The sequence below is a fragment of the Oreochromis aureus genome, linkage group 5, assembly GCF_013358895.1.
Source record: "Oreochromis aureus strain Israel breed Guangdong linkage group 5, ZZ_aureus, whole genome shotgun sequence".
Taxonomy (NCBI): domain Eukaryota; kingdom Metazoa; phylum Chordata; class Actinopteri; order Cichliformes; family Cichlidae; genus Oreochromis; species Oreochromis aureus.
The window spans coordinates 35,837,733-35,865,507 of record NC_052946.1 but is presented as its reverse complement, the minus strand read 5'-3'; the positions used below and the strand labels follow the sequence as shown (position 1 = coordinate 35,865,507).

The 27,775-nt window shown below is 42.1% G+C and overlaps 1 protein-coding gene across 1 annotated transcript in view; it reads right to left on the bottom strand.

Moving 5' to 3' along the window:
• The window catches only part of gli1 (GLI family zinc finger 1), a 55,739-nt gene that overhangs the window by 6,257 nt on the left and 21,707 nt on the right, over nt 1-27,775 (bottom strand). Inside the window, exons 2-9 of the mRNA XM_031740404.2 lie at nt 5,833-5,942; nt 3,771-3,991; nt 2,921-3,019; nt 2,636-2,834; nt 1,721-1,883; nt 1,431-1,538; nt 1,109-1,249; nt 99-248 (exon numbers count right to left, since the gene is read on the bottom strand). Of these exons, the coding sequence (XP_031596264.1) occupies nt 99-248; nt 1,109-1,249; nt 1,431-1,538; nt 1,721-1,883; nt 2,636-2,834; nt 2,921-3,019; nt 3,771-3,991; nt 5,833-5,903 (1,152 nt within the window). The 5' untranslated portion in view covers nt 5,904-5,942. The remainder of the gene's footprint in view (nt 1-98; nt 249-1,108; nt 1,250-1,430; nt 1,539-1,720; nt 1,884-2,635; nt 2,835-2,920; nt 3,020-3,770; nt 3,992-5,832; nt 5,943-27,775) is intronic.

Genomic DNA, 27,775 nt, shown 5'->3' with positions numbered 1-27,775 from the left:
AGGTGGAACACAGAAGCATGTTGGATTTGTAGATATCTAGACAAGGAAAGAGAAACGAGAACTAAGAGGCAAAACAAAGACTTAACACATGCACTCACAGTGCACTTGTGTGGCTTCTCTCCTGTGTGTCTGCGCATGTGAACCACCAGCATGTACTGGGCTTTGAAAGGCCTCTGTTCTCGAGAGCACTCCTGCCAGTGACACACAAACTCCTTCTTCTCGCCGTGGATGTGCTCGTTGTTGATGTGCTGCAAACACGTAAACAAAAAGATTCATTGTTAGTGACAGATAGTGGATGGCATGTTTTGGGATGGAAGCATTCTATAGTCTATGCTACACATGAACACAAACCAAAGTCCCTCTGCACAACACGCGGTCCATAAAACACAGAAAATGCAAAAGACAATCAGTGTGCCTATTTAATTTCATATATGTTGACGTTTACCTTATTTTAACATCTATTACTGATCTGTAAATACTCAAATAAATATCACCTTTTGACAAAACTTTCATGGGGCGTGAAGGTTTCTGTATGGAGGTGGGAGAGTTGGAGATGCTAAGACTTTCATTGGGAGTGACAAGAGACTAAGATGGTTTGGACATGTGCAGAGGAGAGATCGTGGATACAATGAACAAAGGATGCTGACGATGGAGCTGCCAGGCAGGAGGAAAAGAAGAAGATCGCAGAGAAGGTTCATGGATGTGTGATGCAGGACATGCAGAGGGTTGGTGTGACAGGCGAGGATGCTAGGCTGACATGGAGCCATATGAGCTGCTTCCTCTGAATTTATTAAACATCTGCAACAGCTGGGTATCTCTGTGTAAGGCATGATAAGTGAGGATCCTACAGGTCAGTTAAACTTTGTACTTTTCTCCTTCTCAGACAGATTAGCGGTCACATACAGAAACTGTATCTAATCCGTTATCCACGGCATCTCTTCAGTTTGGCTAGTTAAAGGGTTAGTTCACCCATTTTACTGTTAACAGTTATAATATATAATATAAAGCTATCAAAATGCAATTTGGTTTGTATTGTATTATATAACCTCCTTTCTGTTCCTCTCTCTACTTTATATCTGAAGGCTGGCAGCTCTGTTCTTAGTCTTACATGAACTAGCTGGTCTTGTGTGTCAAATTCCTTGTTGCAGCTCTCCCAGCGACAGTTGGTCTCATAGATGGCCTCTGGTTCAGGCTTCCCGTCCTCTTTGTCCAAATCATCTCGGCCATCCAGAAGGCCCAGAAGAGGGTCCTGCAGACACGTGTAGAAATGAAGAATAGCTCCAGTTTATTTTGTGCAATTATCTAAACAACATATTTTGAGCCATTAAATATATGATTTCGCGCACTGCTAATATAATGGAAGTAATTTAGTATCCATTTCACTGTTTTTGAATCTCTTTCACTTTGACATATGATCATCATTACTGTACCTGAGTGCCAGTGGAAGAAGGGCTAGCTACATCTCCCTCTGACCTCTCCTCCAGGCTCTTCACATTCATGCCATCAATCGCACCTCCAAGACCTGGCTCTGTCTTCAGCTGCAAAACAATACTCTCATAATATAGTCTTTGTCTTTCTCCTCATTCAGAACTTTAATGCATATATAAAATTTGCATTCATTCTCTCTCTCATCTATCTGCTGCTTTCTCTTCGCACTTCCTACCTATGCTCTCCCAGCTATCAGAAGCAGAGGGTGTAATGAGTGAAAGAATGAGCTTACGTGTCCGTGTTTGGGCGGAGCATGGAGCCGAGGATTGTGGGGAGGTAAACGTGAAGCTTGGCAGGGGCCTGGTGTGTGTCCTCCCAGAGGTGTTCCTCCTCCATACACGGACCCTTGTTGTCTGGACTGGCAATTTATATTGCTGGAATAACCGAGCGATGGACTGTGGAGCGGGAGATAAAAACAAATAAAGGGAACTGATAAGAAACTAAAGAGAATCAGCAGCTAGCTTGCTAAAGATGGTGCGGTTAGAAATACACTCTTAATGTATTTTTTGTCAATTCTTTTAAACAAGAAATACATTTTGTTCAACTTCACATAATCTGCTTTTATTATTTAAAACCATTCGGCTGAAACATGTGTCACCATCTGGCGTGGCTTAAGGGATGTCATCACATCACACTTGATAATAAATATTGAAGAGGGCTAAATGAGAGGAGAGGGATTATCAACACAATTCAAACATAAAAGAAAAATGTAAGCGAACGTGCAGCACATTACTTTCAAATACTTTAAAGTGGACTTATTATGATTTGTTTACCGTTTATTCACCTGTTCATCCATGTTTTTCAGAGGGATATCTATCTATCTATCTATCTATCTATCTATCTATCTATCTATCTATCTATCTATCTATCTATCTATCTATCTATCTATCTATCTATCTATCTATCTATCTATCTATCTATCTATCTATCTATCTATCTATCTATCTATCTATCTATCTATCTATCTACAAAAAAATCCCTGAAACCTTCAGCTCAGGCTTCAGACTGCTCTAAATGATGGAGCTGGAAATGAGCATAATAGGTCCACTTTAAATATTTAACCTGAGGTCTGTTTTTATTGACAAAGGGTGTAACCGAGGAGGATAACAGTGACTTTCAAATCATATAAAATCAAGTGATATCAGACCTCATAGCGCTCACAGAGAGATGACCATAGGAGCTAGTGCCGTTGGGGTTGCAGCGAGAGTTGACAAAGGCCACTAAGGAATTCGGTGAGGTCCGGATTACTGTCTGCAGGTCCACGCTGGCATCAGACAGAGGAGAGATGGACAGAGCTCTCTTTTTGCTTAGCTTAAGCATGGAACGAGGTGTGGAGAACCTCGAGCCTACAGAGGAGAGATGACAATGAAAGCAGAAGGGTTAAATTTCAGGATGGTTTTTAAAAAAAAATCTAAATTAAGGTTTTACTTACCATCACCTGATCCAATCTGATCAGAGCCATGTTGAACTTGGCAGAAATTGTGATGAGACATCATGTTGTTCTGGTTACAGTAGGGGGCACTGTTACCACCTGCAAAGCATTACAGGCACACAGACACTGAAATGCACTGCTGCAAAAAGCTACATTATTTTTAAGGAGGGGAACAAAGAGGATTAATGGGTCGCTGCAGCTCAGAGAGTCAAAAAGAAGCACGCGCATGCCTAAAATTCCAGCAGCAATTTAGGCTGACCTGCAGAGCTGTGCATCTAAAACCTTTTCAAAACTTTTCAACTTTTCTGTCATGACACATGTTCTTGGTGGTTTCTAGTTTGGACCCTTTCTTTTTAGACTTTTAGGAGTAATAGAAAAAAATTATAAATAAAACAAATAGCAAATAAGTAACATGAGGTACAAACGGAAGAAACGCATTTTAGTCCTTTGCATCAGCAGCCACATGAGAGGTTCATTTGACTGTTTTGATAACATTCCACACATGACTGGTGATGTAACATACATATGCATACAAATTTAACCAGTTACTCATTAACAAGTAAGTGTTCAGTCATATCTGTATCTATATATGGATATATTTGTACGCACATAACTCTTTTAGCTCTAGTTCATCTTATTTAACTGACTAATTTAGAGTAATCCACTCGCCTGCTGTTTTACTGCAACCTCACACTGCAGATTTATATCTCCACAGTAAAGCCAGCCAACTATTAACTTGTGTTCACTCCTTTTGTGCATTGTTTTTTGGTTTTAGTCTCTCAGGTATCCTTAAATCCAAATCAATAGCAGCTGTGAGGTTAATGGAGATGTAAAAGATACTCTGACTCACCTTCTGCGGGCGGCATGCCCCTGTGGCCCATCATACCGTGGGGTGGTGGGGCTTGAGGGTGCCTCATATATTGATCCAAGCAGGGGCCAATTCCCTGCCCTGGTCCTGATCCATGAGTCATGGGATTATACATAGCGTGGCAGTCCTGGGGCGGGCCGTCGAGGAGCGGAGCACGAAGCGAAGACACATCACTGTAGGGAGACTGATCTGATGGGAGTATGCTGCGAACATCAGAGAAAAACAGCAAAAAAATTTATGAATAAATGTGTAAACTGCAAAGGGAACTGTGACAAGGAATGATAATGATTTCTGATACACTGTTGTGTGCTCTTTTGTAGCATTTTTTATCATTTTATTTACAGTCATGCTGATTAAACAGTCATCTAAACCAAAATTATAATAAATAAATGAAAGCCTGATAAATGGGATAAGATTATACTCACTGGAAAGCTATATTTCCAGCCTGTAAGCTAGAATTACATATAGAAGTTTTTTATTCCATGCCTGGAAAAACTAGCACTGCCTAAAGACTAGAACTACTATTGTGCTGTGTCCTTCCCACCACTAGATGGTACACAGCCCTTATTTCGGCCTAAACTTTGGAAACTTACTCATCTGGGTTTTCCCCTAAGCTAGAGACATGAATCTTCATTGGAACTTTCCAGTCTTCATGAATTTCAGTGGATTCTCAGACATTTCTTTACTCTCACTGGTTAGCTCAAAATTGGTCTCTCCTGTTCTTTTCCTGCTTTTCTCCGTCCCTCTGGCTCTTCTTCTAAAAGGGAAAGACTGCATCTCTCCACCTTCTCCTAAGTCGCCCTTTCAGTTCTTTAATTCTTTTACCACAACGTGTATTCCACACAGGAGCTTAATCTGTCCTCTCTAATCCACTCTGCTGGTTCCCCCCGAATTTACCTCCCTCCCATTCCTACTTTTCTCTTCTCCCATTCATCCTTTCTGTGATACTTTTCTGTTTCTCTCGCTCTCCTTCCTCTGCAACTCTCTGTCTCTTTCTATCTTCCTTTCTCCCCCCACCTCCTGCTCCTCTGTTCTTCCTCTGTCCTGCCCAGCCACCTTTCTCTCCAACTCTCTCTGCTTCTCCCTCACTCTGGGTAACCTGAGTGGGGCGCGAGGCAGTCATGCAGAGCACAGCGGGGCCTGGTCAGCCTGTAATTAGCAGCTGTCAGAGAGAGGCCGAGTCCACCCGCAACCTGGGTGGCATGAGAGAAGGGAGGGAGGGAGACGGAGCTAGGGTGGATAGAGGAGGCGTGAGGGGCTGAGTTAGCACTGTGTCCACAACAATTGCAGACATATCTGAGCTTCTGTACCCTGAGAATATCTGTGTGATTGATTTCTGAGCCTAAGATATCAGTCATCTCTGCTTTCTAGGAGAGCTGCTGTGATTTATAGTTAATAAAATACAAAAAAAAGTCAGATCTCTCAGATGTTTCTGATCTGCAGCAAGATTACAAAAAAGAAACAGCTCTGGTTATTAAAGATGACAGCATTGTGCCATCTTTAGCATAAAATCTGGCAACAAACGTGAAGGTCTAGTACAAAAGTACATGAGGAACGCCTACAAACTTTATTTATTGAGGTTTTTGCAGGGAGTTAAATCGTGGAGTCACTGTACTCTTTGCAGAAGTTTAATACCTTCTTGTCTGTAAGACGAGAAAATCATTTGCTCGACACCCACACCTGACAAGCCTGTGTCGTCGTAGGAGATCAGCGCCGAGCAGATAATTTAGCTCAGTTTGACCAGACAGTTTGAAATTGTAGATAAAACTAGTATCAGAATGTAAATTCTGTAAATTACAGAACAGAAATATTGCAGCTGTTTTTGAAGAAAGCCAGTAACTGGTTTATCTTCCAGGCAGCACTGAAAAATCTCGACTGTAGCTCATTCTGTGTGTGTGTGTGTGTGTGTAATAATGATGGTGATTATATTGTTATCAGATTTGCTGAAAATGTTGAGCTACTCTCTTAAGTTGCTCTCACGTAAAAGAGCTGCGGCTGTTTAAAAGCAACAGGAGGCCTCGCTGCATGCTCGCTGCCGTCTTACCCTCTGGAGGGCTGGCTGGGTGAGGTCTCGTAGTAATACAGCCCCTGGTGTGGCTGCATGTCCACTGGCATTGGAGCTCTGAGACCTAATGCTCCCCTTACACCCTGGACCTGACACAGAGAGAAAGAGAGAAAAAATAAAGAGACGAGAACACGGTTAGGATGAAGAGAAGGAAATCCAAACAAACCCAACTCGACCAAACAAAACTGAACTCCACCAGAAAGAAAATCCAAATACAGAGAACAATTGTGGTTGAGGGGAAAAAAAGAATACGTAGGATGTTAATAACAGACCAAACCAAACTAAGAAAAACAGTTTGTGGACAAAATAAGCTCTCTGAAAGCTTGAGTCATACTTATTTTAAACAGTCCAGGTTTAAAATGCCAAATCCACTGCTCAAGTAAAAGCAGCACATAGAAGTGAAATGTAAAAGAATTCACGTTCATCTTAATTTCATAGCTACAGCTACACGAGTACAAGGTTCGACCTCAACATTTAACAAAAGAGATTACCTGATTAAAAATATATTCTGTACTCTTAGAGAGCTTTTAAAAATCTTTCTATCGTGTTAAACAACTGACAAGGCAGCCACGCGTGCTCAGTGAAGAAAATCAGGGCTTTGCTTTAAAAAACTTAAAGGACACAGGTTTAGTGATGCCAGCAAGACAAACAGAGAAAAATGAAAGTGGAACAAAGCAGCCTTCTGTGCGAGCCTCATATGGAGACGGTATCTTTCAGCAAGAGTATATGTGTAAGGTAATTCTAGCTGAGAGAGCTCAGGAAATAAGCACCTGCTCATTACATCCAGCCACATCAGTGCAGGTACTAATAGCTGGGACTGTGGGTTCTTACATGTTTCGAAAGGTAATTAGTGCACTAATGTCTGAGCTACAACAAATGGAAAAAGGCCAAAAACATTAGACAATTTCATGTATTTGTCAACGCATGTGTGTTTTTATATTATTTCTTTTATTTGGACGTGTGCTGCAACAATAAAATGAAGCAAAAATATAAAAGCATCACAAATCTGACTCTGGATGCTGTGTCCAAATACCACATTAGTTGGGTTTAAGTGACAAATGTTCAAACCCAAGCTAGAGGCGCTCCTGTGCTCTGCAGATCAAAGCTCTATGGTTTCAGTGTAACAGGTTGCGAGGCCTGTTATGCAGTAGCACAAGTGTTAAAGGGGCAGTAGGGACCTATTTAAGCCCACATGCCACCGGGGGGTGGGGGGGATTTGGTTCGCAAACTTAGTAAGTGGGCACTCCAGGAGTAATTGCATATATTCAGCGCAGGCTTTGGATGTGTGTATGATAATTAGCCGGAAGTGCTAAATAGAGATCTCACCAAACACCTCAGCTGTCCAGAACTCATAAATACCAAGAAGGGGTTCCCCAGACAACATCACACACACACACACACACACACACACACACACACACACACACACACACACACACACACACACACACACACACACACACACACACACACACACCTGTCATTCTCACGGTGGGGATGCAGAATCAGCCAGTGGCCACCAAGTCTTTCGAGAATGTGTGCCACAGTGACGGTGGGTATACTGAAGCAGTTAGTGCTGCAACCCACTAGCAAAGGGTCGGCAGCAGACCACATGACCATTAACTGGATGAGCAACCTTTGCTATACACCCCAAAAAGTGTTTGCACTCATACACGTTACAGATAATTACAACCATGCATGCACAGTGCACTCACAGAGAAACACAGGCACAGTTACAAAAGTCCAATCATATCTGTGTTTGATGGCAGAGGCAATTTCTTCAGGTGCAGAAGTTGATCAACAAACTCACCAAACACTAGGATCACTAACTCTGAGCACACAATATCCTCAGCACATTTCTATTTTTTGTTTCAAAGACGTTTGAGGGTTACGTTCCAAAGTCTGACCTGCCTCGTGTCCTCCTCAGTCATGCTGTTACCACGATTTCTGCAGAAGCACTAAAACTGTTACCTGAATAATTAAAGTTGAGTTTGCACTATAAGAACTTACGGGCGATATTGGTGTTTAAGTACGTTTTTCATTAACAAATTGTATGAATTAGTGTAATTTATATTATATCAGTAGAAGCCTGAGGTTTGTCCATAACGCTGATGCTGTAGCAGCAGGTGTGTATTTGCACTAGAGTGTGTGTGTGTGGTGATCCTAGCATAAGAGTGAATAATGTATCAACCTGCATGTGTGCAACCTGGAATTTGTAGAAAAATGTGTTTGGCAACGTTTCTCCAGGGAGTAAAACAGCGAGTTCAGTGTTCACGCACAGAAATGTGTCTTGTGTAATTAATTTGCATGGCGCATAGCTCGCGCTCACGTCCAGAAAAAGTCTGAGCAACCTTGTCTCATAAGCTACGTTTACCTCCAACATATGCAAACAGTAAACGTTACAAACACCAGGCGTCAGAAACTGCAGACGGTGCAGTTCAATCAAAACCTCTACAACTGTTGAGTGTGATGTAACAGACGTTATTAGAGAGACGTTGAATTAGACTATAAAAACTTTAGTATTTTTCTCTAATTGGTGACGAATTTCAGGTGGGAAAGTCTTTCGAACCTTTACACAGTAATTACAGAATGAAATACATACTCACATGGATTTACACATCCAGGATGATTTCATATGTGCGGTGCTGACACAGGTGTTGCGCTATTTCAGGTCAGTATTTTGTGAGAAACTCTGAAGGAGTTTTCTGCCCAGTGTAATTTTGTGGTGCTGGGTTTGAGAGGGATGGGGCAGCAGCATATTAAAAACCCCAAGGCCATAAATCAAACGGCTAACTAAACAAATCTGCTCTAGTGCGGCACAGTGAGCTGGGCAGGAACCAAGGAGCTGGGGATGAGGACAGGATGTCCAGCCACTTTGTACACCCAAAACCTCCACATTCAAACACTCAAGGTTCACTAACTCTTGATGTTACAATTACTGACCGAGTTAGACGCTCGTAACCGCTCACTGAAATGAAAAGATTAAATTTTTCTGTGTAAATGATTCGATCCTTTCTTTCTCCTCAGTTCAATCATAATGTTCTTTTATGAGAGCATTTGTGAGTTGCAAGTAAAGCAGGACGTGATTGGTCAACAGAATCCTGACAACAATTGGACTACACGCAGAAACCAGAAAGCTACCAAAGATCTTGGCCCTTGCTTACAGATTCCGCATATTCATGAGCAGATATCTGTTTACAGAGATTATTTCCTGCCTGACTAAGCCAGATCGAGGATAGTCAGATATCCAGTTCACTGAGTTGATGACCATGATGGGCAGCTGGGAGTTGCTTGTTGACTGACTGGAAACTGCGACGGAGCCAGCTGGACTTCTCCGACTGAACTGTAGCTGAGCGAAAGGAGGTGAGATTAATGAAGACAGGACAGAGTTGAAAGAGGGCCTAAAAGCCCTGCCAGACGTTTGCTGTTGGTGAACAAATTTAAGAATAAAGAGACTGAAACAAAGAGAAAAAGCTCTGCGAGTTAGTTCTGTTCCCATTAGTGTGACCCAAGTCTTTACAAATAAGAGAAAATCTTACATTTAAATATAGCTAATGACTACTGTATGTGAACATACTGTAACATGAGGCAAAACAGCAGTATTTACTGTAAATAATACCCCAAAAAACCCAACCCTATCATAAAGACATAAAGATCACAAACCTCAGGATGTCTAACTGATGAACTGAATCACCTGAACAATAATAATCCATTTGAATCATTTTCTTGTTTTTAGTGTATAGTTTTCTAGTTTTGTTGTACAGAATCATCCTGTTCTGAAAAAAGGAAAGCTTTCCAACTTTACTTCTGCTCTAATAGCACTACACTATTTTTCCAAGGTGAGGCAAACCCATGAATGGGCTTGCTGTTGGATGCCACACTTAACGGTGATATTAGATGAGCTCACCTCCATTAATGAATATTTTAAAAACATCCCTAAGTAGTCTTGAATGTAGCGTAGCCTAATAAATTTCTACTCCAACCTACCTACTAACAGAGCCTACCACCAATAAATAAAATATGGGTTTGTATCCTTTATTGGGCTATTACTCACTCACTGTCAGAAACCAAACCACTGCACTATAAAGACTCACAATTCAGCAAAAACTGATACTAAGTATAACAGCAGATGTGGCCTGCAGGCCTTCTGTGAAGGGAATAAAACATTTCCACAGGACTCTATGCAGTGCCCCCTTACTGCACCACACAAATAAGGAGTATAAGTAGCAGTCAGGTGCTGTGAATGGGATGCATATGATTGATTGATCATCAAAAAGTAAGATCACTTCTATAAAAGCCGAGGTTCTGGCAGTTTTCCATTCTCAAGCTTTCAGGTATGTGTTATGACAATGCCACAATCTTCCCAGGAGTGAAAATCCCAGCAAACTTCACCTCAGAGGCCGATCATGTAATGCTCAAAGAAAGGCAAAAAACCCAAGAAATAATCTCAGACTTTACAGGCCTCAGTTGGCATGTTAAATGTTAAAAATCATGACTTTGGGTGCCGGTTTGAGCAGGCGAACATATGCCTCAGAGTCAAACGCAGCAGCCTGGTTTTGTTTTTGACTCGAGACCCTTTGGTTGTGCACTGAACACGTATGCTTTTTTTTTTGCCAGGAGCCTCTTCTCTCTAAAAAATGAACATGGCAGCATGGATTATAGTTCACAAAACTGTAGCTGAACCAGCCACAAGACTTGTTGAACAATGTCCTTTGAATGGATGAGACCAGGATGCAAATGTTTGGTGACAAGTCCAACACCATGTTTGGCAAAAACCAAACAGAGCATATCAGCACAAACTCTGTATACCAACTGTGAAGCACGGTGTTGGAGGCGTGATGATTTGGGCCTGCTTGCAGACACAAGACCTTGTGGCCATTGGACTCTGTATTCTAGAATCAAACACGACACCATGTGTCTGACAGCTAAAGCTTGGATGAAACTCGGTTGCGCAACAGGATAATGATCCCAAGCACTCCTGCAAATCTACAACAGAGGCTGAAAAAGAAAAGAATGAAGGTTCTGCAAAGTCCAGACCTTACTGGCTGAAATGATGTGGAGGGAGCTGTGTAAAAATGAATGCCCACGAATCTCAATGGACCAAAGCAATGTTGAAAAGAGTGGGCCAAAATTGACAGTTACACGGAAAATGATTACTTCAAGTTAATGCTGTGAAAGATGGTTCTACGCCTACCCAGTCATGTGGTGCACTTTAGTATTTTATTGCCTATGACTTTAACTTTTCATTGGAAAATATATTGGTTGTTTATTTAAGTTAAATAGTGTCACTTTAAGAAGCTGAAGCCGTTTCCACACATGCACTCGAGCCCTGAACTTTAGTCAGACAGTGAGCAGTGAAATTGCAACTGCCCAGCACGTTCAGACGTTCAGTCTTTAACCGGCAAGCTCTTTGGTACAAAGTCCGTGTTAGGGCAGCTAATATTCTAGAGGATTCACCAGTAGCAAGTGGGCAGTAGTGAAAATACATCGGAAGTAAATTTCCTGCTGTATTTTACATTTGAAAAAGGACGACTAAGGAAAATATCCCAAAGTTATCCTCCACAAGTGTCCGAAGTACCACATGAGAAAACAGCTCAAGGGACAAAATACAACAGAGTTCAGGAAGACAGACTTGCTGCAGGGATCTGATTGGACTGGGCTGAAGGCGTTTTAGAGCTTTTAGTGCTTATTTGTCCCATTAGATTCAGTTTTCAGGTGACAGTTTGTGTTTGTGGGATACAAAGAGAAACATTGTTTAGTCTCTCACAGTTTGGCCATTTGTGACATTCCCATAAAGTGCTGATCCTCCTCCCTCCGAGGAAGTCTCCAGAGAGGACAGACATTTCCACAGGTCACTGGCTGTGTCACACAAAAGGTCTGATCCGCTCTACTTCTACGCTCCTTTTCTCTTGGGTGAAACACTAAACTGGGGCTCACACATGTGCCCCCCCCCCCTCCTCAGCCAATATAAAAAGCGGCATTTAATGACATCCCCGTTCCTCTCAGTCCTGCTTCTCTTCTAATCTCACATGGGAATGTGAGTATTCAGTCTGTGTTGCTTGTTTGTGTGTTTGCTAAATAATCTACACAACATTTACACACACTCAGCAGCCTAAATAAAACTCAACACACATCTTCAGAGGTTGTTGCATCGAGTGTAAACACCCATCTGAAAGCATTTTATCCCCGTCTTTCTCCCCCACCCTCTCCTCTGCTCCCTGCTGTCCTCTTATAATTCTGCCTGTTCCATAGCTCTGTATCTCTGACTATCTCTCGCTTTCCCTCTTCTCCCCCGCTGCCTCCACCCTCTCACTCATTCCCTCACTCCCTCCTTCCCTATGCTCATTCCTGCTCTTGCGACCTCTCCCTCGCCCCTCCCCCTCCTGGCGGAGCTGCAGTCGAGGTGGGTGTTCTCTGGCTGTTATGACTTGAGAGACGATAATGGCAGCTATAATGTAGCCAGCCGTTCCTGATGTGGCTGGGCTTGTGGGGGATTCTGTTGTGTTAGGGCTGGAGACGGACCGCGGGAGGGAGGAGGGAACGAAGGCGGGGCTCGGGCCTGCAGCCAACCACAGCCCAGATTCTACCTCGTTTTCTTCCATTTTTCCTCCCTTCCTTCTTTCTTTTTTTCCTCTTACACCAACTTTTTCTAACCCCGTTGTTTTCCTTCGGTGGTAAACTTTGTTTTTAATTTCTGCCTTTGTTTTTGTAACCTCCCCTCCAACCCCAACACAGACTCTCCCCCTTTCCTGCTTTTCTCCCCCACCCTACCCCCCCTTGTGTTTTTTACCCCTTTTACCCAGAATCTGTGAATTCCTCGCAGCTGCTGTAATGTGATGGGGGCCAACAGTGTGACCAGTGAAAGGCCACAGGGCTGGAGACATCACTGTAATGTACAGTAAGCTCTACTTACTAAACTGCTGCAGGGAAGATTAATGTCATATCTACTTAGTAACAGCAATTCTGACTTTGATTTAAACTGCTTTAATGCCCATTTGGTCTTTAAAAAGATACCGAACAGACATAAGCCTCATTGTGTCAGACGAGTAAGACAATCATTCAGTATTTTAGTTAACTGACTTTCATTGCCATCATAATGATGTTCATCCGTTCATTTTCTTAACCACTTATCCAGTCCAGGGTCACGGGGGGATCCGGAGCCTTTCGCAGCTATCGTGGGGGGAAAAGTGGGGTACACCCTGAACAGGCCACGAGATCCTTACTGGAGAAACACACACAGACAGACATTCACACCCGTGGCCAATTAAAATCACCAGTTATTCTAACATTCATGTCTTTGGACTGCGAAACGAAGCTGGAGGAAACCGTGCAGGCTAAAGGAGAGCGTATACCTGTTTGAACCCAGGCTCTTTCTGCTCTGAGGTGACAATACTAACAACAGCATCACTATGAGACACTGTGCTCCCACATTTCAAATGTATCTCCTAACAGCTCAAAATCTGCTCTATGAGAAGTAGCACCACACATGAGTTTGAGCACCATTTTGACTGAATGACTATTTAAGGGTCAAAACAAGTATTTGACCCTCAACTTAAAAAAAAGTCATAATCCCTTTTAAGCAGCCAAAGAGTTTAACTTAAAAACAATACTTAAAGCACCTGAAGTAAAAGTACTCATTATACACCAGTTCTCCTCATAATCTCCCTACAAGTATTATTGAATCAAAATTATATGGATGGACGGATCATTTTAATATTCCAGCTGGAGATGACTTAAATTGTATTTTGTTTAGTACTTTTAGTAATACAGCACAATATATAAGAATATAAGTATTTTAATCTACAAAACAATAAGTAAATGGTAAAGTACAAAATACAGTGGGATAGAAGTAGAAATATTTAAGTAAAGTACAAGTACATTATACTAGGTTAGATTCTATCACTGGTCCCACCCAGGCTCTAACCCATTGGATGCTGCACACACTGCAATTATATTTCAGGGGGGCACTTGCCACCCTATTCCCTCCTTCTTTACACCACTGTTTAAACTATAAAATCATACGGCCATTTTTAATCACCTGTTGCTTTGCTTTGTAAACTTGGGAATTCAAAGAGTTCTCACTCTAAATATTTTGTTTTCTGTAAAGCTCCAAGGGCTTGATTATAATCCGTTGTGGACCCGGACACAAACAGCTGAAGACCCGACGGTCGAGCAGTCCGCCACCTGGGGCGGATGCGTAGTTGGTGCACTGTAACGTAAATGCTCCATGGATGAGTCCACGCAGGCGGGCACACAGACCCTCGTGCTCACTGTCGGACCCGAGCAGAAAAGTATAATCCCGGCTTAATGACCGAGCTATAATGCAGATATAACGCACTTGTACAGAGTATATATAAACTCACGCACATTATCCATAAAAAAGACAGAAATTCATCAACCAAATTACTGTATTACTGTAAAAAATCCATACTAAGAATGTAAAAATCCATGCTAAGGAAGATATATTTGAATATAACAGAAGCAAACAAAGTCTGAAGGTGAGACACACAACAACATTTCTTTGGTTTAAAAGTTGGTTAAACACTTTACTTAGTCAGTGTAGCCATGCCATGAGACAAGAATCCTTTACTATCCTTTTAGACACAGTCGACACCACAACCCCGTGTTCCTGTACTGTAAACTTTGTGCTGGTGAAGCCGCGGTGCTGATGTCTCAGTGCTGGGGCTCTCACCTTGTCAGAATGGCGGGATGAAACGTTGATCCCTTGTTGTTACACAGTCAGAGTGACTGATGAAAGATATTAGGGCACTGGAGGGCTCAAGTACAGCTACTCAGCACAGCTAAGGTAGATAAATCACAGCAAGAAAGATGACGAGAAAACTCAGAGTTTTGAGCCGTCGGTGGGTTTTTGTAATGCTAAACATCATTTTTTATCACCAACATGATGAACACCTGGTGCTAGGAGTAAAAGGTGCAGAACAAAAGTGAACTGTAAACATAATCTTAACAATCTTAACAAACTGACAATGAAAATATTTTGGCCTCAAAAGTCCTATCATTAACTTCCTTTACTGTCACGTGAACAGCCAACCTTAGCTGCACAGTCATGATTACTGTTTTATCACCTTTGTAACCATTGGCTTCATCAGTCAGTGACTTGATCGTGTTTGTTTGAGGATTAGGAGCGGTTCACCTCTCCTTGTATTCATTTGCCTGTACAAGCACTGTTTTGCACTGCTGGCAAATGAGCTTCACTTTCTCAGGAAAGCAGTTAGACTTCTGTTCAGGGGTCTCGACCAAAAAAAACTCTGTCGAGCTGACAGGTGTGATGCTGACAACACATGTGAGGGTATTTCCTTCAGCTTAATCCCCACATGACTTGCGATTCCTTCACTCTTTTGCTTCTCCTCTGTCCTCTCTCTCTCTCTCTAGGCCACCCACCCACCATCCTGCACATACCTGTGGTTTCCTGTACCCCGCTCCTCTCCTCCCTCTCCTCTCTTTACCTCCAGCTTCTTTTTCTCCCTCCCCCCATACACACACACACACACATACACACCTTCCTCTTTTCTCTGTCTACCACTGAAGTCTTGCCTTTTCTTCTTCTACTACTACTTCTCCTTAACTTCCACATGCCTGTATAGCAGATAGGTATTGCCCCAAACCACAAGGATTTCTTTGAACTCCTTTTAAGGAGGAGAAGCAAAGGAAGCGGGGGGAGAAGGAGGGAGAGAAGGATGGATGGATAAAGCAGATGAGGAAAGGTTGATTCACGCAGCTGGCTCCCAGCTGTAGACCGAAGCAGCACACAGGACTGCTCCATCTGTAAACAAGTAGGAGCCCAACCCCCATTTTTAAGAAAACATGAACAGAGCTTTGTCATTGTAAATTCAGCATTCCTCTTCATCTTCGACAGCACTCCTGACCATCACCCAGCTTCTTCTGGCTCTTTTCCTCCCTCCCTCTCTGTGGCTCTACGTCACTTTTACTCCAGGATTTTTATTTTTAGTGTATTTTTCGTCCACTCATCTCATCCGACGCTACGTTGTTGCTGTGTCAGTTCAAATACAATTTAACCTCCAGCTAATTCTTTGACAAATGTTCCACAAAGAAAAATTCAGTGGAGAGGGCAGCTATCTTGTGCAGTAGGGACCTGCACAGGGGAACAAAAACCAGATAATAATCTGTTCAGTTTATAGAAAGACCACAGTGATTATAAGAAAAATAATAATCCTAACAGTCTTGGGTGGGCAGGGAATATTTATAGCCGGCCTGCTGCTACTTATATTCTTTAGCTGTATAACACAGCTGGAAGCGAGGGAGGAGACAGAGGAGGTGGAAAACTGACGAGGAAAAAGAGACCGAGGAAAGAGAGACAGATGGGCTCCAGGGTATCGAGGTGGAGAGGATGTGGAGGGGCGGATACCCGATGCATGTGTGCGGTTGAGCACAAGACAGACAAAAACAGGCAGAAAGGGAGAAAGACGGAGACAAGACACGTGCGTGTATTTGTGTGTTTATGTGTGCGTCTGTGTGTTTGTATTTGGTGTGTAGGAGAAACCGCAACACAGTCTCTACAAAACACGACAGCGGCAGACGAGGCCTGCAGGCCACCAGAGGAACACAGTGACCACAGCTCTGAGAGCCTCTCACAGAGAGGAAACAAGGAGATATATGGCACAGACAACGCCGCCATAAAAACTGTGCAGACACGGTTAATCGAGACAAAGCCGTGTGGAATTTCTTGTGAACTCATTTCTCTACCCTGAGCTCTTGTTTTAGGGTCTGAAAGTCCTTTCCTGTGTAGAAGAAAGTAATATTATAGGTGGATATAAATGGGGATTCTGAACAGGTGTACTTTTGGGTCTATCAGTGTCAAAGTGATAGACGAAATGTAGACGTTAAATCCTGTGACTGGCAGGTAAATGGTTTCCTTCCACTTTCAAATGCATGTTAGGAAACTGATGACTCCACAGTGTACATTGCCTCTCCCAGACTGAAGGGCTGTAGTTTCTCTGCTACCCTCTGGAAGTCGAATAAGCAGTTAAGAAAATGGATGGTTGGAAACTTTGCAGTCAGACAATCAAACTTTAAATACCCTTTGGGAAAATTAAAAACACCTTTTGTAGTTTATATTTAAAGGAGTTACGAATTGTCTTGTCTTCTTCCCCTCATGTCCAAGCAGTTGCGAGCCTGGTTCTACCAGAGGGTTCTTCCTGTTAAAAGAGGGTTTTTCCTTCCGATAGCTTGCTCATAGGAGGGTTGTCTCATTGTTGGGGTTTCTCTGTATTATCTTTATCTTACAATATAAAGTGCCTTGAGGTAAAACAAAAAAATCCCAGAAGACCTTATATTACTCACATTTCAGCCTAACAGCCAATAATTCAGCAAACTCCACTTGTTTAAATACTTTTATATACACTTAAAGCCGCCTTGCTAGTACTGGATTTGATTGTCTTTGTCTTTCAGAACTGTCTTTGTTCTCTGTGGCATGGATTAAACAAGGTGCCGCTAACCTTTGGTCCATAACAACATGATTGCTGCAGATATCCATGATGTCAGTCTTCTGTTCCACCAGATCCCAAAGGTCTTCTACTGGATTGAGATCTGGTGACGGTGGAGGCCATCTGAATACAGTGAGCTCAGGAAACCAGTTGACATGCTAAGCAACAGTACTCAGTTAGCCTGTGGTGTTTTAACTATGTTCAGCTGGTACTAAGGAGCCCAAAGTGTGCCAAAAAATATCCCCCACACCATTACACCACAAACACAAGACTGAACAGCTGATATGAGGTAGGATGGCTCCATGCTTTCATGTTGTTTGCATCAAAATTCTGACTGCATTATCCAAATGTCACCACTCCAGCAGAAATCTGGACTCATCAGATCAAACATACTTTATGTAGTAAAATATAACAAACTTCTATATCTTAAAATCAGCTGACCTGTGATTTAGTGAAACATGCAGTAGTTTATGTTTTCAGTTAGTCCAAAGAAGCAGAAAACTGTACAAAGGTTGCAGAGGGTCGTGAGCGGCACTTTGTGAACACTGGCTTTCACGAACTAGCTAACAACTTAATGCAAACACACCAAATGACTCCACACCACTGTCTGCTCAGCTGGGCCGTCTGCTGTATGTGCTGCAGACAGTGCTGAGAGCACTGTGAACAAAAGAGATGAAACCACTCTGCCTCCAAAACTGTCATGACACCATATCTCAGCTACCTTAAACATTGTTCTTCTGGAAAAACTTCCTAAAAAAAGCGCATGTTTTCAGAAACGTAGAAGAAGGTACAGCATGCATCGTAAGGAAACCCATCAACCTGCCAGCACTGAAGCTGCTCTGATTGGAGGAAGGGTTTAAACTGAAATTCCTCCGAGCAAACAAGCAGAAGCGATTGACAGCGACACAAGAGGGGTTCTCATTTTGTTAACATGATGACGTGAAGGAGTTCACAAACCTTTAAGCACCGCTGTGGTATCACTGTCACCCTGGATCTTTAATTTGAAATTAAGGTAAATTAAATACACAATCCAGTGAACTTATATAATCACAACTATAAGCACATCATGATGTTCCACAATGCAAAACACCCCCTCACTGTCGCTCCCGTTCTCCATGTTCTTATCTCTCTTGCCCACCTCAGTATGTAAACTGTAGATAAATTTGTCCCAGCAGATGAACACACATGTGGAGACTTGTCTTCATCAGTTCAGAGATGTTCGACTAAATGTGCACAAATACAGTGTTATATCCTCACTTTTACACCGTTGCGTCCTCCGTAGCTCTGCCCTTGGAGTGCAAATTGTGAAAATTTCTCACATTTTTAGTTCCCGCTCATCTTTTATGCATTTTTGCAAAAAGATTTTGAAAAAATATAGAACAAAAGTTAAGTTTGTGGGTTTTGTATAAAACCTTTCTTTGTCTACAACTCCTGTTCCTTGTGTCTCTGCAAGGCTATTTCAGCAAACTCATACATACAGAAGTTGATGACTGGTGAAATATGATGACAGGTTTAGTTGATATGAATCAGTGAGAAAGAAAACAATGTTCTCCTTTTTCTTTTGTTTGCCCTTTAGTTAGACAAACCTCATCGTTTTACACAGTGAACAAGTTACAGAGCGAGACTGTGTGCTAAAATGTGCCCCTTCTCCTGTGTGGTCCTCCTCATAGCTGCTGACTTCATAACTAATATATCGCAGGCGTTTAGCTTAATACCCAGATGTTGGTAGGAGAAAGGCATCTGGGCCTGCGTTAGCTTTTAATTGGCTGGGATCCCTGAGCTGATGTTTGGGGCTTAGCATGTGACTCAAGGAAACAGACACACCGACTCACACATGCAAAAAAAAAATGGTCACACACTCATATTCATACACACACTTTCCCTGAATAAGAATGAAAGCAGTCTCGTATGCTGTCAGGAAGAGACAAGTCATGACTGTCCAGAGTCTACAAACTGAACAAATGCAGACAACACGCAACCACATACACAAATACACCCAGTTGAATCTTTAAAGTGGTGCGACTGTCTGACACCATGCTGCTGACAGCTGTGGCAAGCAGCAGGCATGATATCTGCTGAGTAACTGACAGCACGAGATAAAAAGATTCACATAAGAGAAAGACACACACACACACACACACACACACACACACAGAAAGAGAGAGAGAGCCTTGAGTACTCATCAGGGCTGTAATTAGCTGGCATTAGCATAACTAAAAGGCAACAAATCAGCTAATCAGATGGCTGTAAATTGGAGGGGTGAGAAGCTTAACACACCCACACAATCACACTCATGCACACACACACATGAAAACATTTAAACACATAACGGAAAATACACTGATTCCAGTCACACTTCAGTTTTGCTCTCAAATAAACACGCTCACAAACTTGTCAGATCAAAAACATGTGAGGAATTTCAGTGAACTGAACTGCAGCTCATTTAGACTGATTGTGAAATCGATCCTTAAATTGAGAACACGTTTTACAAGATTTTTTTTTTCCATTTTCAGTTGTGGTAGACCCCACACATACACAACGTTTTCTCAGTTTTGCTTACAATGTTTAGCTTTATGCTTAATGCTAGACACAGACGAGTAATAATTGTCCTTGAGAATAGCACACACGCCAAGAGTGACATCACATCGGCTAACACAAGCCCTGCTTTGGTCTCATTTAAGCCAGTGAACCTCAGTTTCTGTAATTGGACTGAAAGCGTGAATGCACAATCTTGTTGGTTTTTACCGCCATTATAATTATACAGAAGTAGATGATGCGATAGCTTGAAAAGATCAGACCTTCTGGAGAAATGCACCCATCTCCTACAGCAGGAAGTCTTTTCCACCTCAGAGCTTGAACCCGTACCTGTATATATATGTATATATGTATGTATGTACCTGTGCTCTTTTCTTTCCCTTTTTGCTGCCTACGTTTTGCAGTAAATTTCATTTTTGTAACCCTTTAGAAACTGGTGCTAAATCCGGCGCTTGAACCACTGATTGGTTAGGCTGTCACATAGCTGCTAACTATTAGCGAGCTCTGCATGTCTGTATAAAACATTTTGTATAAGAGGAGGGGACACAGGACCGGTCAGATGTGTCACATTTCTAAACTTTTGTTCCTCAATGCTACAGATTCTGAGCTGATCACCTTTTGCTGATATGAAAGCATATGTCAAAGACCTGTGCTAACAATGTGACGTTAACTTGTCTGACTTTTTGTGCGTTTCACAACTATGATGTAGGATCAAGTTGAAAAAAGGCCCTAATCAGACAGGCTTAGAGACTGGTCAGTGACCATCTGGCAACCACTCGTCATGAAGGACAAACCAAGTATTCCCTGTGCAACTGGCAAAAATCTCCTTGCAATGGCTTTTGACAGGTCCAGTCATCGTTTGCACAGAGCTGATGGGCTTTTCCTTCAAAGTAAATGTTTCACCAAACATGTATCCAAAGGTGCAACTTTTACTTTGAAGGCAAACCTTCTCCTTTTTCAGTTTGCTTCTTTTTCAAGTGTTATTACCAGTTGGTTAGTGTTTAGCAAGTATTTGTTGACAAACATGAAAAACTACAGGCAACCATGGCGATCTCCTACCAATAAAAGGAACCACTGGGAGCTTTTTGGTTCAGCACCTTCTTTTAAACCAATTTCACCCATCAATAACGAGGGACCTGTCACGGTTCTGAGTCGGTTCGACCCAGCATTCTGAGTTTATTATGTTTTGGGTTTATTTTTGCATTATGGAGTGTTTTTGGGGTTCTCTGGTGTTTTGATTATTTACGATAGATTATATTACTGTGGTTCTGGTTTGGGGGTTTGTTCACAGGGTTTGTGTTCTCATGTTTTGTGTGGGTTTAGTTCTGTGTCTGGTCTGCGTCCTTGTGTAGTGTTCTTGTTTCCTGTTTTATTGTGAAGGTCTGCGTCTCATGTGAGTGTGTTCAGTTTTACCTCTGTCTCATCTTGTTGATTACTCCCAGCTGTGTCCCCCACCTGTGTGTAATCTCCCTGTGTTTCTCTGTGTGTATTTAAGTCGCGTCTTCTGTCATTGTAGTTGCTGGTCCGTCTGTGTATCCACCGTGCTTCATCTGTGTGTTCTCCCTGCTGTCACCTTCATGTACCATCGTCTACCTTCCTTCATGTTCATGTCCTGGTTTGTGTTCAGTAGCTTAGTTATTTCCAGTATAGTTTAGTTTATCTTCGTTAGCCATTTCCTCCCTGTGCTTGGTATTCAATAAATCACCTTTACACCTTCACGACTGCCTGCTATTGGATCCTCCTTTATCCTCTCCACACGGCTCATCTCACTCGTCGTGACAGGACCAGTGTCAGACAGTGTGGGAAGATGCATTTTTCCCGTAGCAGCCAGTAGCTGTATCACTTCCAATATGGCGGGCAATTCTTGAGCAATAATGTCACATGAGAAACGTCAATGCATGTAAATAATGAACACAGTGTAAAAGGATGAACCGAAGCCTGAGAACTTTCCTCCACTGCTTCTCTGATTGTTCTTCATTCACATACACTACATGGACAATCTCTCAGTTCAGGCGTTGGGACAGGTGTATAAAATCAAGCACCAGTCCATGCAGTCGTCCTTTATAAACACTTGTGGTCATTCAAAAGATCTCACTGATTTTGGGTGTGGTACTAACAGGATGTTGTCACTACAACAAGTCAGTTTGAGAGATTTCTTCTCTCCAGCTAAGTGGTGGTATTGTTGCAAAGTGGAAGCGTTTAGCAGCCACAGTAACTCAGATTTCCAAATCTCCTCTGCCATTAACATCAGCACAGAAACTGTGCACTGGAAGCTTCATGGCAGCTTCTGTAAGCTTAATGTGTAGGTGGATCAGGACTTTTGTCCATATAGTACATGCTGTATAAAGGTGAAATAGGAAAACTGTGCTTTCTTGTTATCTGCACAGACATACGGAGAACGATGCTTTCTAAAAGGCAAAGTCAGCAGTAAATAATGGCTTGCTAAGTTTTGTAGGCACTAATGATATCTGCAGTTTGTTTGGCTATGAAATGTGAAAGTACAAAATTTTTACTCAGTTAATCAACTTTAGTACTGACTGCACTGATCTACCACTGGTCCCAAATCTAAAACTGACTCTATTTTTACCAAATAACAAAAACATAAGAAGAAGAAAACATTGGTACATAGCACCAAAAAATAGCTGCACTCAAAGTTGGAACCACTGAAATCAGTGAACATTGGAGAGGATACCGCAACAAATGTCTCAGTGATTGGCGGATGTAGTCTAAAGATTCTAACCACCATAATTTCCGTCCCATGGAAATGACCAAATTTTGCTACTAAAGCTAGACAACGATAGAAATAGATAGAAATGGCTGTAGGATGGCAAGAGGAGCAGCACAAAAAGGTGAAAAAGAAGGAAGAGATGGCTTCTGATTTGGAGCCACAAGCAGTTTAAACTGTTAAGCACTTGAATCCACGGCTGCAGATGCAGGGGAACTAAGATTCAGCAAGGATTTGCATTGAGACACTTTCCACTCAAAGGAGACCAACGACAGGTTGGAAAGCTTTCCACAGACCTCTAGACCAAGCTAATTCTTTCTATATTGAAAGAATTGGAAACTAGACTTCAGAACACAAGACAACAACTATTTCCCCCATTCTTTCCTATATACATGATGCTTGAGGGATTCAGTGTGTTGCTCCAATGAACTACTAACACTGCTTGCTTGTTTGGTTGCCCCCAAAAAAGAAAAAACACTTTTTTTTTCTGATTTTCCAGCTTGTCAGCCTTCACATTCTGAGCCTTATAGAACATACTATTTAAATAAAAAGACACCCCATTTGATCTATTTATTGCAATCAATGAACAGATAAACTACAAACCATCAAGCATCGCTGTGCCCAAAACATTAGCGATCAGTGTTAATGGCTTCCCTTTTTTTGGTCAAAGCATGGCCAAATGAAGAATATTCACTGCACTTTACATGAGAAAATGGTTGGAGATGTTTTGCAATCACAGAAGCTATCTGCTATTTGTGCATGTAAACACTGATCCTATCTCATGCATGAGGAAGGGGCTCCCTTTCACTGTGTCTCAGCCCTAAATTCCAGGCGGTATCTCCATGCAGTGCTCAGTGATGCGCAGGGAGCACATGCACATAAAGCACAGACACAAACTTTCACTCACTCAGGCGAACAAACACAGTGTACACACTGCAAAAATATTTACACATAACCTGTCATATATAACTAAACAGATGCAAATGTGCACAAAGGTACGGAGCAGCAAGTATACAGACACACGCTGAGAGAAGCTGGCGGTTGGCTCAGATGACCCACAGACCTGGTGTGACGAACACAATGAGAAGGGCACCGTTTACGTCAGCAGCAGCAGTGAATGGCTCGCTAAAGACATGAACACACAAAGATAACGCGCGCGCACACACACACACACACACACACACACACACACACACACACACACACAGTTGATCCTTCTCCATTACTGGGAGGTTTTTCAGGCCAGAGTTTTCACTGCTTGTTGGCTCGTGCCACGCTACATCTGGACAACGTTGAGGGAATCGGGTGAGGACATTGTCCAAAGTTCTCACATGTAGCAGATAGCAGAAGACAGTCAGCTTGGGATATTTTCTCACTCAGGCGCAGGAAAAAAAGCATGAGGAGGCAGGACACGAGGCCTACATGCACTCAGATATTACACTGATGAATAGGTGGCAGTTAATGTTTGTTTAGACTTTACATTTTTTGGATATTCTCACATGCACCTTTGCCGATTAAGGTTCAGAACTGCAGTAAAGTAAAATAAAGTGAAGTAAGATGCATAAACTCAAAAAGTAGAGTACACTTCTACTATTGTTTCCTACAGAGAAAAAAAGGGGGCACAGTGATTCAGTTGAGATGGAAAAAATCTGGTGGCAGTGATGCTGCTATGCAGCGTATGACTCAAAGTCTGTGTGTGGTATTTGTGTCCTCCTTTCTCCTTTATAGACGAAGGATTGGGGGAAATTAGATGCAATACAAAAGACAGAACGACAGAAAGACAAGCGGCAGGGAGGTAAAGAAAATGAGAGTGACAAACAGAGACAAAAGAAGAAAATCAAGTTGATGGAAGAAGAAGAGATGGAAAAAAGAGAGGGAGCAGAGCTGAGGCACATGCTTGAGCAGTCCTTTTGACTGACAAGAGAAGGGCCGCAGGCCTATTGTTGAACCCCCATTCCTCACTGTATTGTCTGACCTTATAAATGCACGGTCGCCGGGAAAAATGGCAAACACCGCAAGTTCTCTCTCCTGTTTTTTTCTAGCGCAGCAGAATTATCTTGCTTTTGTGTACTTTCAAACAGGTCAAGAAAATGTTTTCTGATATCCTTCAGCTCTATAATATAAATACTCCTTGTTTATAACTCGTTCTCATTTTCAGCTGTAAATTACGTATAAAGTTATGCTACTTAATTTATGTTTCCTTTGGCGTTTATCACAAATGTATCAGCACTTCTAAAGACCTTCCTCTTATTTAAGAACTTCTTGATCCGTGTCCACTGACTAGTTGCTTAGGTGGCAGAGTATTTCCTGGCAGGAAACAGGAACTTCCTTCACTAGTTAAACCACGGCAACCAGCTAATGCTTGGTTTATGCACAAGTAGCGGTAGTGTGAAGGCAGTCCGCAGGCAGACGGGCACGTGCATGTTAAGTGGAAGGTGTCCTGACAAATGCAGCTTTAGCCGATGGGCATCTGCTCACTGTGTTTGTGCCTTTTGGAGCCCTTTAATGGACTATCTGACTAACATTAGGTTTGTACTTTAGTTGTGGTGACTGAAATTTTTGTATTTTATTAGCCTGTTTCTTAGCACTAATCTGCCAACATGTGCATTTTTGTTTTGCAGCCGTACAGTTTATAAATGCAACTTGCTAACCAAGCTAGCAAGAGGCAAAAGACACATTGGCACTCCATTCTTTCATCAGGTAACTTCAGGATGGAAAAATCAACATGAAAACATTGAGTCCACACGCAACAGGCTGCATCACACTTGCTTCATATATCGTGCATACATGTTAAAGCACTGCTATACCCACAATTTATTTTAAATTGCTTTAAATAAATGAAACAAAAAAGACGGAACATATGAATAAGTGAATTTTAGAGCTGATTTTCTGCCTTTATACAGACCCTGCGGGCTAAACCACTGAGTTTACTGGACAGACATAACCGTAACCAAGCATTCACGTGTATGTAAATACAGTAATCAGCAATACCCAAATTCTAACGGTGAAACCAAACAGGAACTAACAGGGAGTAAAATCAATACAAATCTATAGTATGGACAACTAAATATCTAAGTTACAGTATAGAGGTAATAGCTACAGATGTAATACAAAAATCCTTTCTTTTTATCCATATTACACAATGCTGTGTACAAGGAAAAGAAAAATTCCACCTGTGCAATGGAGAAAAGAAAAAAAAAGCCTCCTCTTGGGTCACCAGACGTTTCTTATTCATTACGAGCTACAAAGCCTAACAAAGAGAAGGCTTCTAGCCCTTCATCTGCCTCTTCATTCCATCGCTCCCTCTTTTCCTCCAGCTCTTCATGGAGAACAGAGAGGGGAATCATTCAGTGGCTGAAAAGGTTAAAGTCTAGCTGTAGGCTGGAGTTCCTGCGTCTGCCAGGGGCACCTGAAGAGGGGCAAACATTTACCAGCTAAGAAAAGGGGGGGGGGGGAGAAAAAAATTAACAGCCTGCCCGAGAGCTGCAGGGTCCGCGGTGAGTGGTGGTGTAGGGCCCTTGGAGAGTTTGTCTTGTAATTGAGTCAATTGTTGACCCCCTGTTCACGCTGCCTCTGCAAATCTTGTGAGGAAAAGCCTGCCGAATAACTAATGTTCTCTCTCTTTCTCTCCCTCCTGCTCTTCATCTATCCATCTCCCGCTCCTCTTCACTTTCCCCCTTTCCTCCCGTTGCTTTCCGTTGTCTCAGAGGATAATTGTGCTGCAAGTACAAGGCAGTCATTTAGGGAGGGGAGGACTGTTCAGGGATCTGCTGAGGCTTACAATCTTCTTTTCACCCCAAATCTTTCTTACCCAGAGCTCTCACTCTCTCGTCTCTCCTGCATTCTCTCCCTTTTTCATTCCTCCTTTTGTTTGCACCGTGGGATGAATTTTAATCACTCCACTCTCCACCTCCAATCTCAGCTGCCCCCCCCGCTCCTCATTTTTTCCCTCTTTCCTGAGCCTGGCCACTCAGTCCCGGTTTCCAAGTTGCATATCCAGCACCACAGCACCTTCTCTGCTTGCCACTCCTCCACTGATCATCTCATTGCAACCAGAACACAGACGAAGCCCTTTGATGATCAGAAAAAGAAAAAAGCACGTTATTTGTGACTCCAGGTTTAACTGCGGGCCAACTGTCTTTCACAGGGACAGATGTGATTTGAGAGTGAAAGAGAAACAAGGTGAGAATGACAAAGAGAGGGGGGAGGTGTGGTGGCACAGAAAGAGGAGCATCGCATTCTGTTTGTGAAGAGCGATCATTTTTAAATGCCTCCTTCATTCGAGAACACTTTGTTTGCACAAGGGCTCTGCTGTTGTGCTCCCATTGAGGCAGCTTATCCCGAGGGACAGTGCAGGCCAGGCAAACTGTTGTTATTCACATTTCACACATGTACTAATTAGCAGGTCCTCTTAAAAAGAAAAGTGCTTTATTACAGCTTTAAAAAGTGAGAGTAAAAGTGTGTTAGCATAAGAAATAAGTAAAAGATAAAAGTCCGACATGGCGAACACATGTCACGCTTCCTGACAATCTAAATATCCTTCATTTCCTTTCTTTGGCCTTCACTTTTGTCTCACTCTCTTATTGGCCTGCACCAGATAAAGACAATAATAAATTGATTATTATATGATTATTTGTCTTATAACTTACAGTTTCATTACAAAGCAGACAACATGAACTCTTCTTGAGCCTTAGTAGTGTTATTGCTGAAAAGCAAGTTTACAAACTTAAAGTACTCTTACTTAAATACTTGTAGTTAAGTACTTGAATCGATCTCTATAAAGGTACTCCATCAACATCTCGCTCTCTCTTCTTCTAGCTTATATTTCTTCCATTTTTTCTGATTCATTCATTCTGATACATTTACAAAGATGAAGCTTATAAAACATGTGAGAAACTTAAATGGACTTTTAGGGTCACAGTTACGGAATAAAGTGACTGAGAATCAGAATCAGAATACTTTCATAATCCCTAAAGAAATTATGTACATGATTGAAAAGAAGTACAAAGTAAAGGACAAAGAAATAAGTAAAAAAAGTTAAGCTAAAGAGAAAAACCAGGAGCAACAGTGTCAACAGGCTGCATGCTGGTTGATGCATGCGCACAAATGAATGAGTTTGTTCTTGTTATTTCATCACATCCTGAATGAATTTATTTACTTTTTTATATAGTTAATTGAAGAAAGATTGTTTAAGATG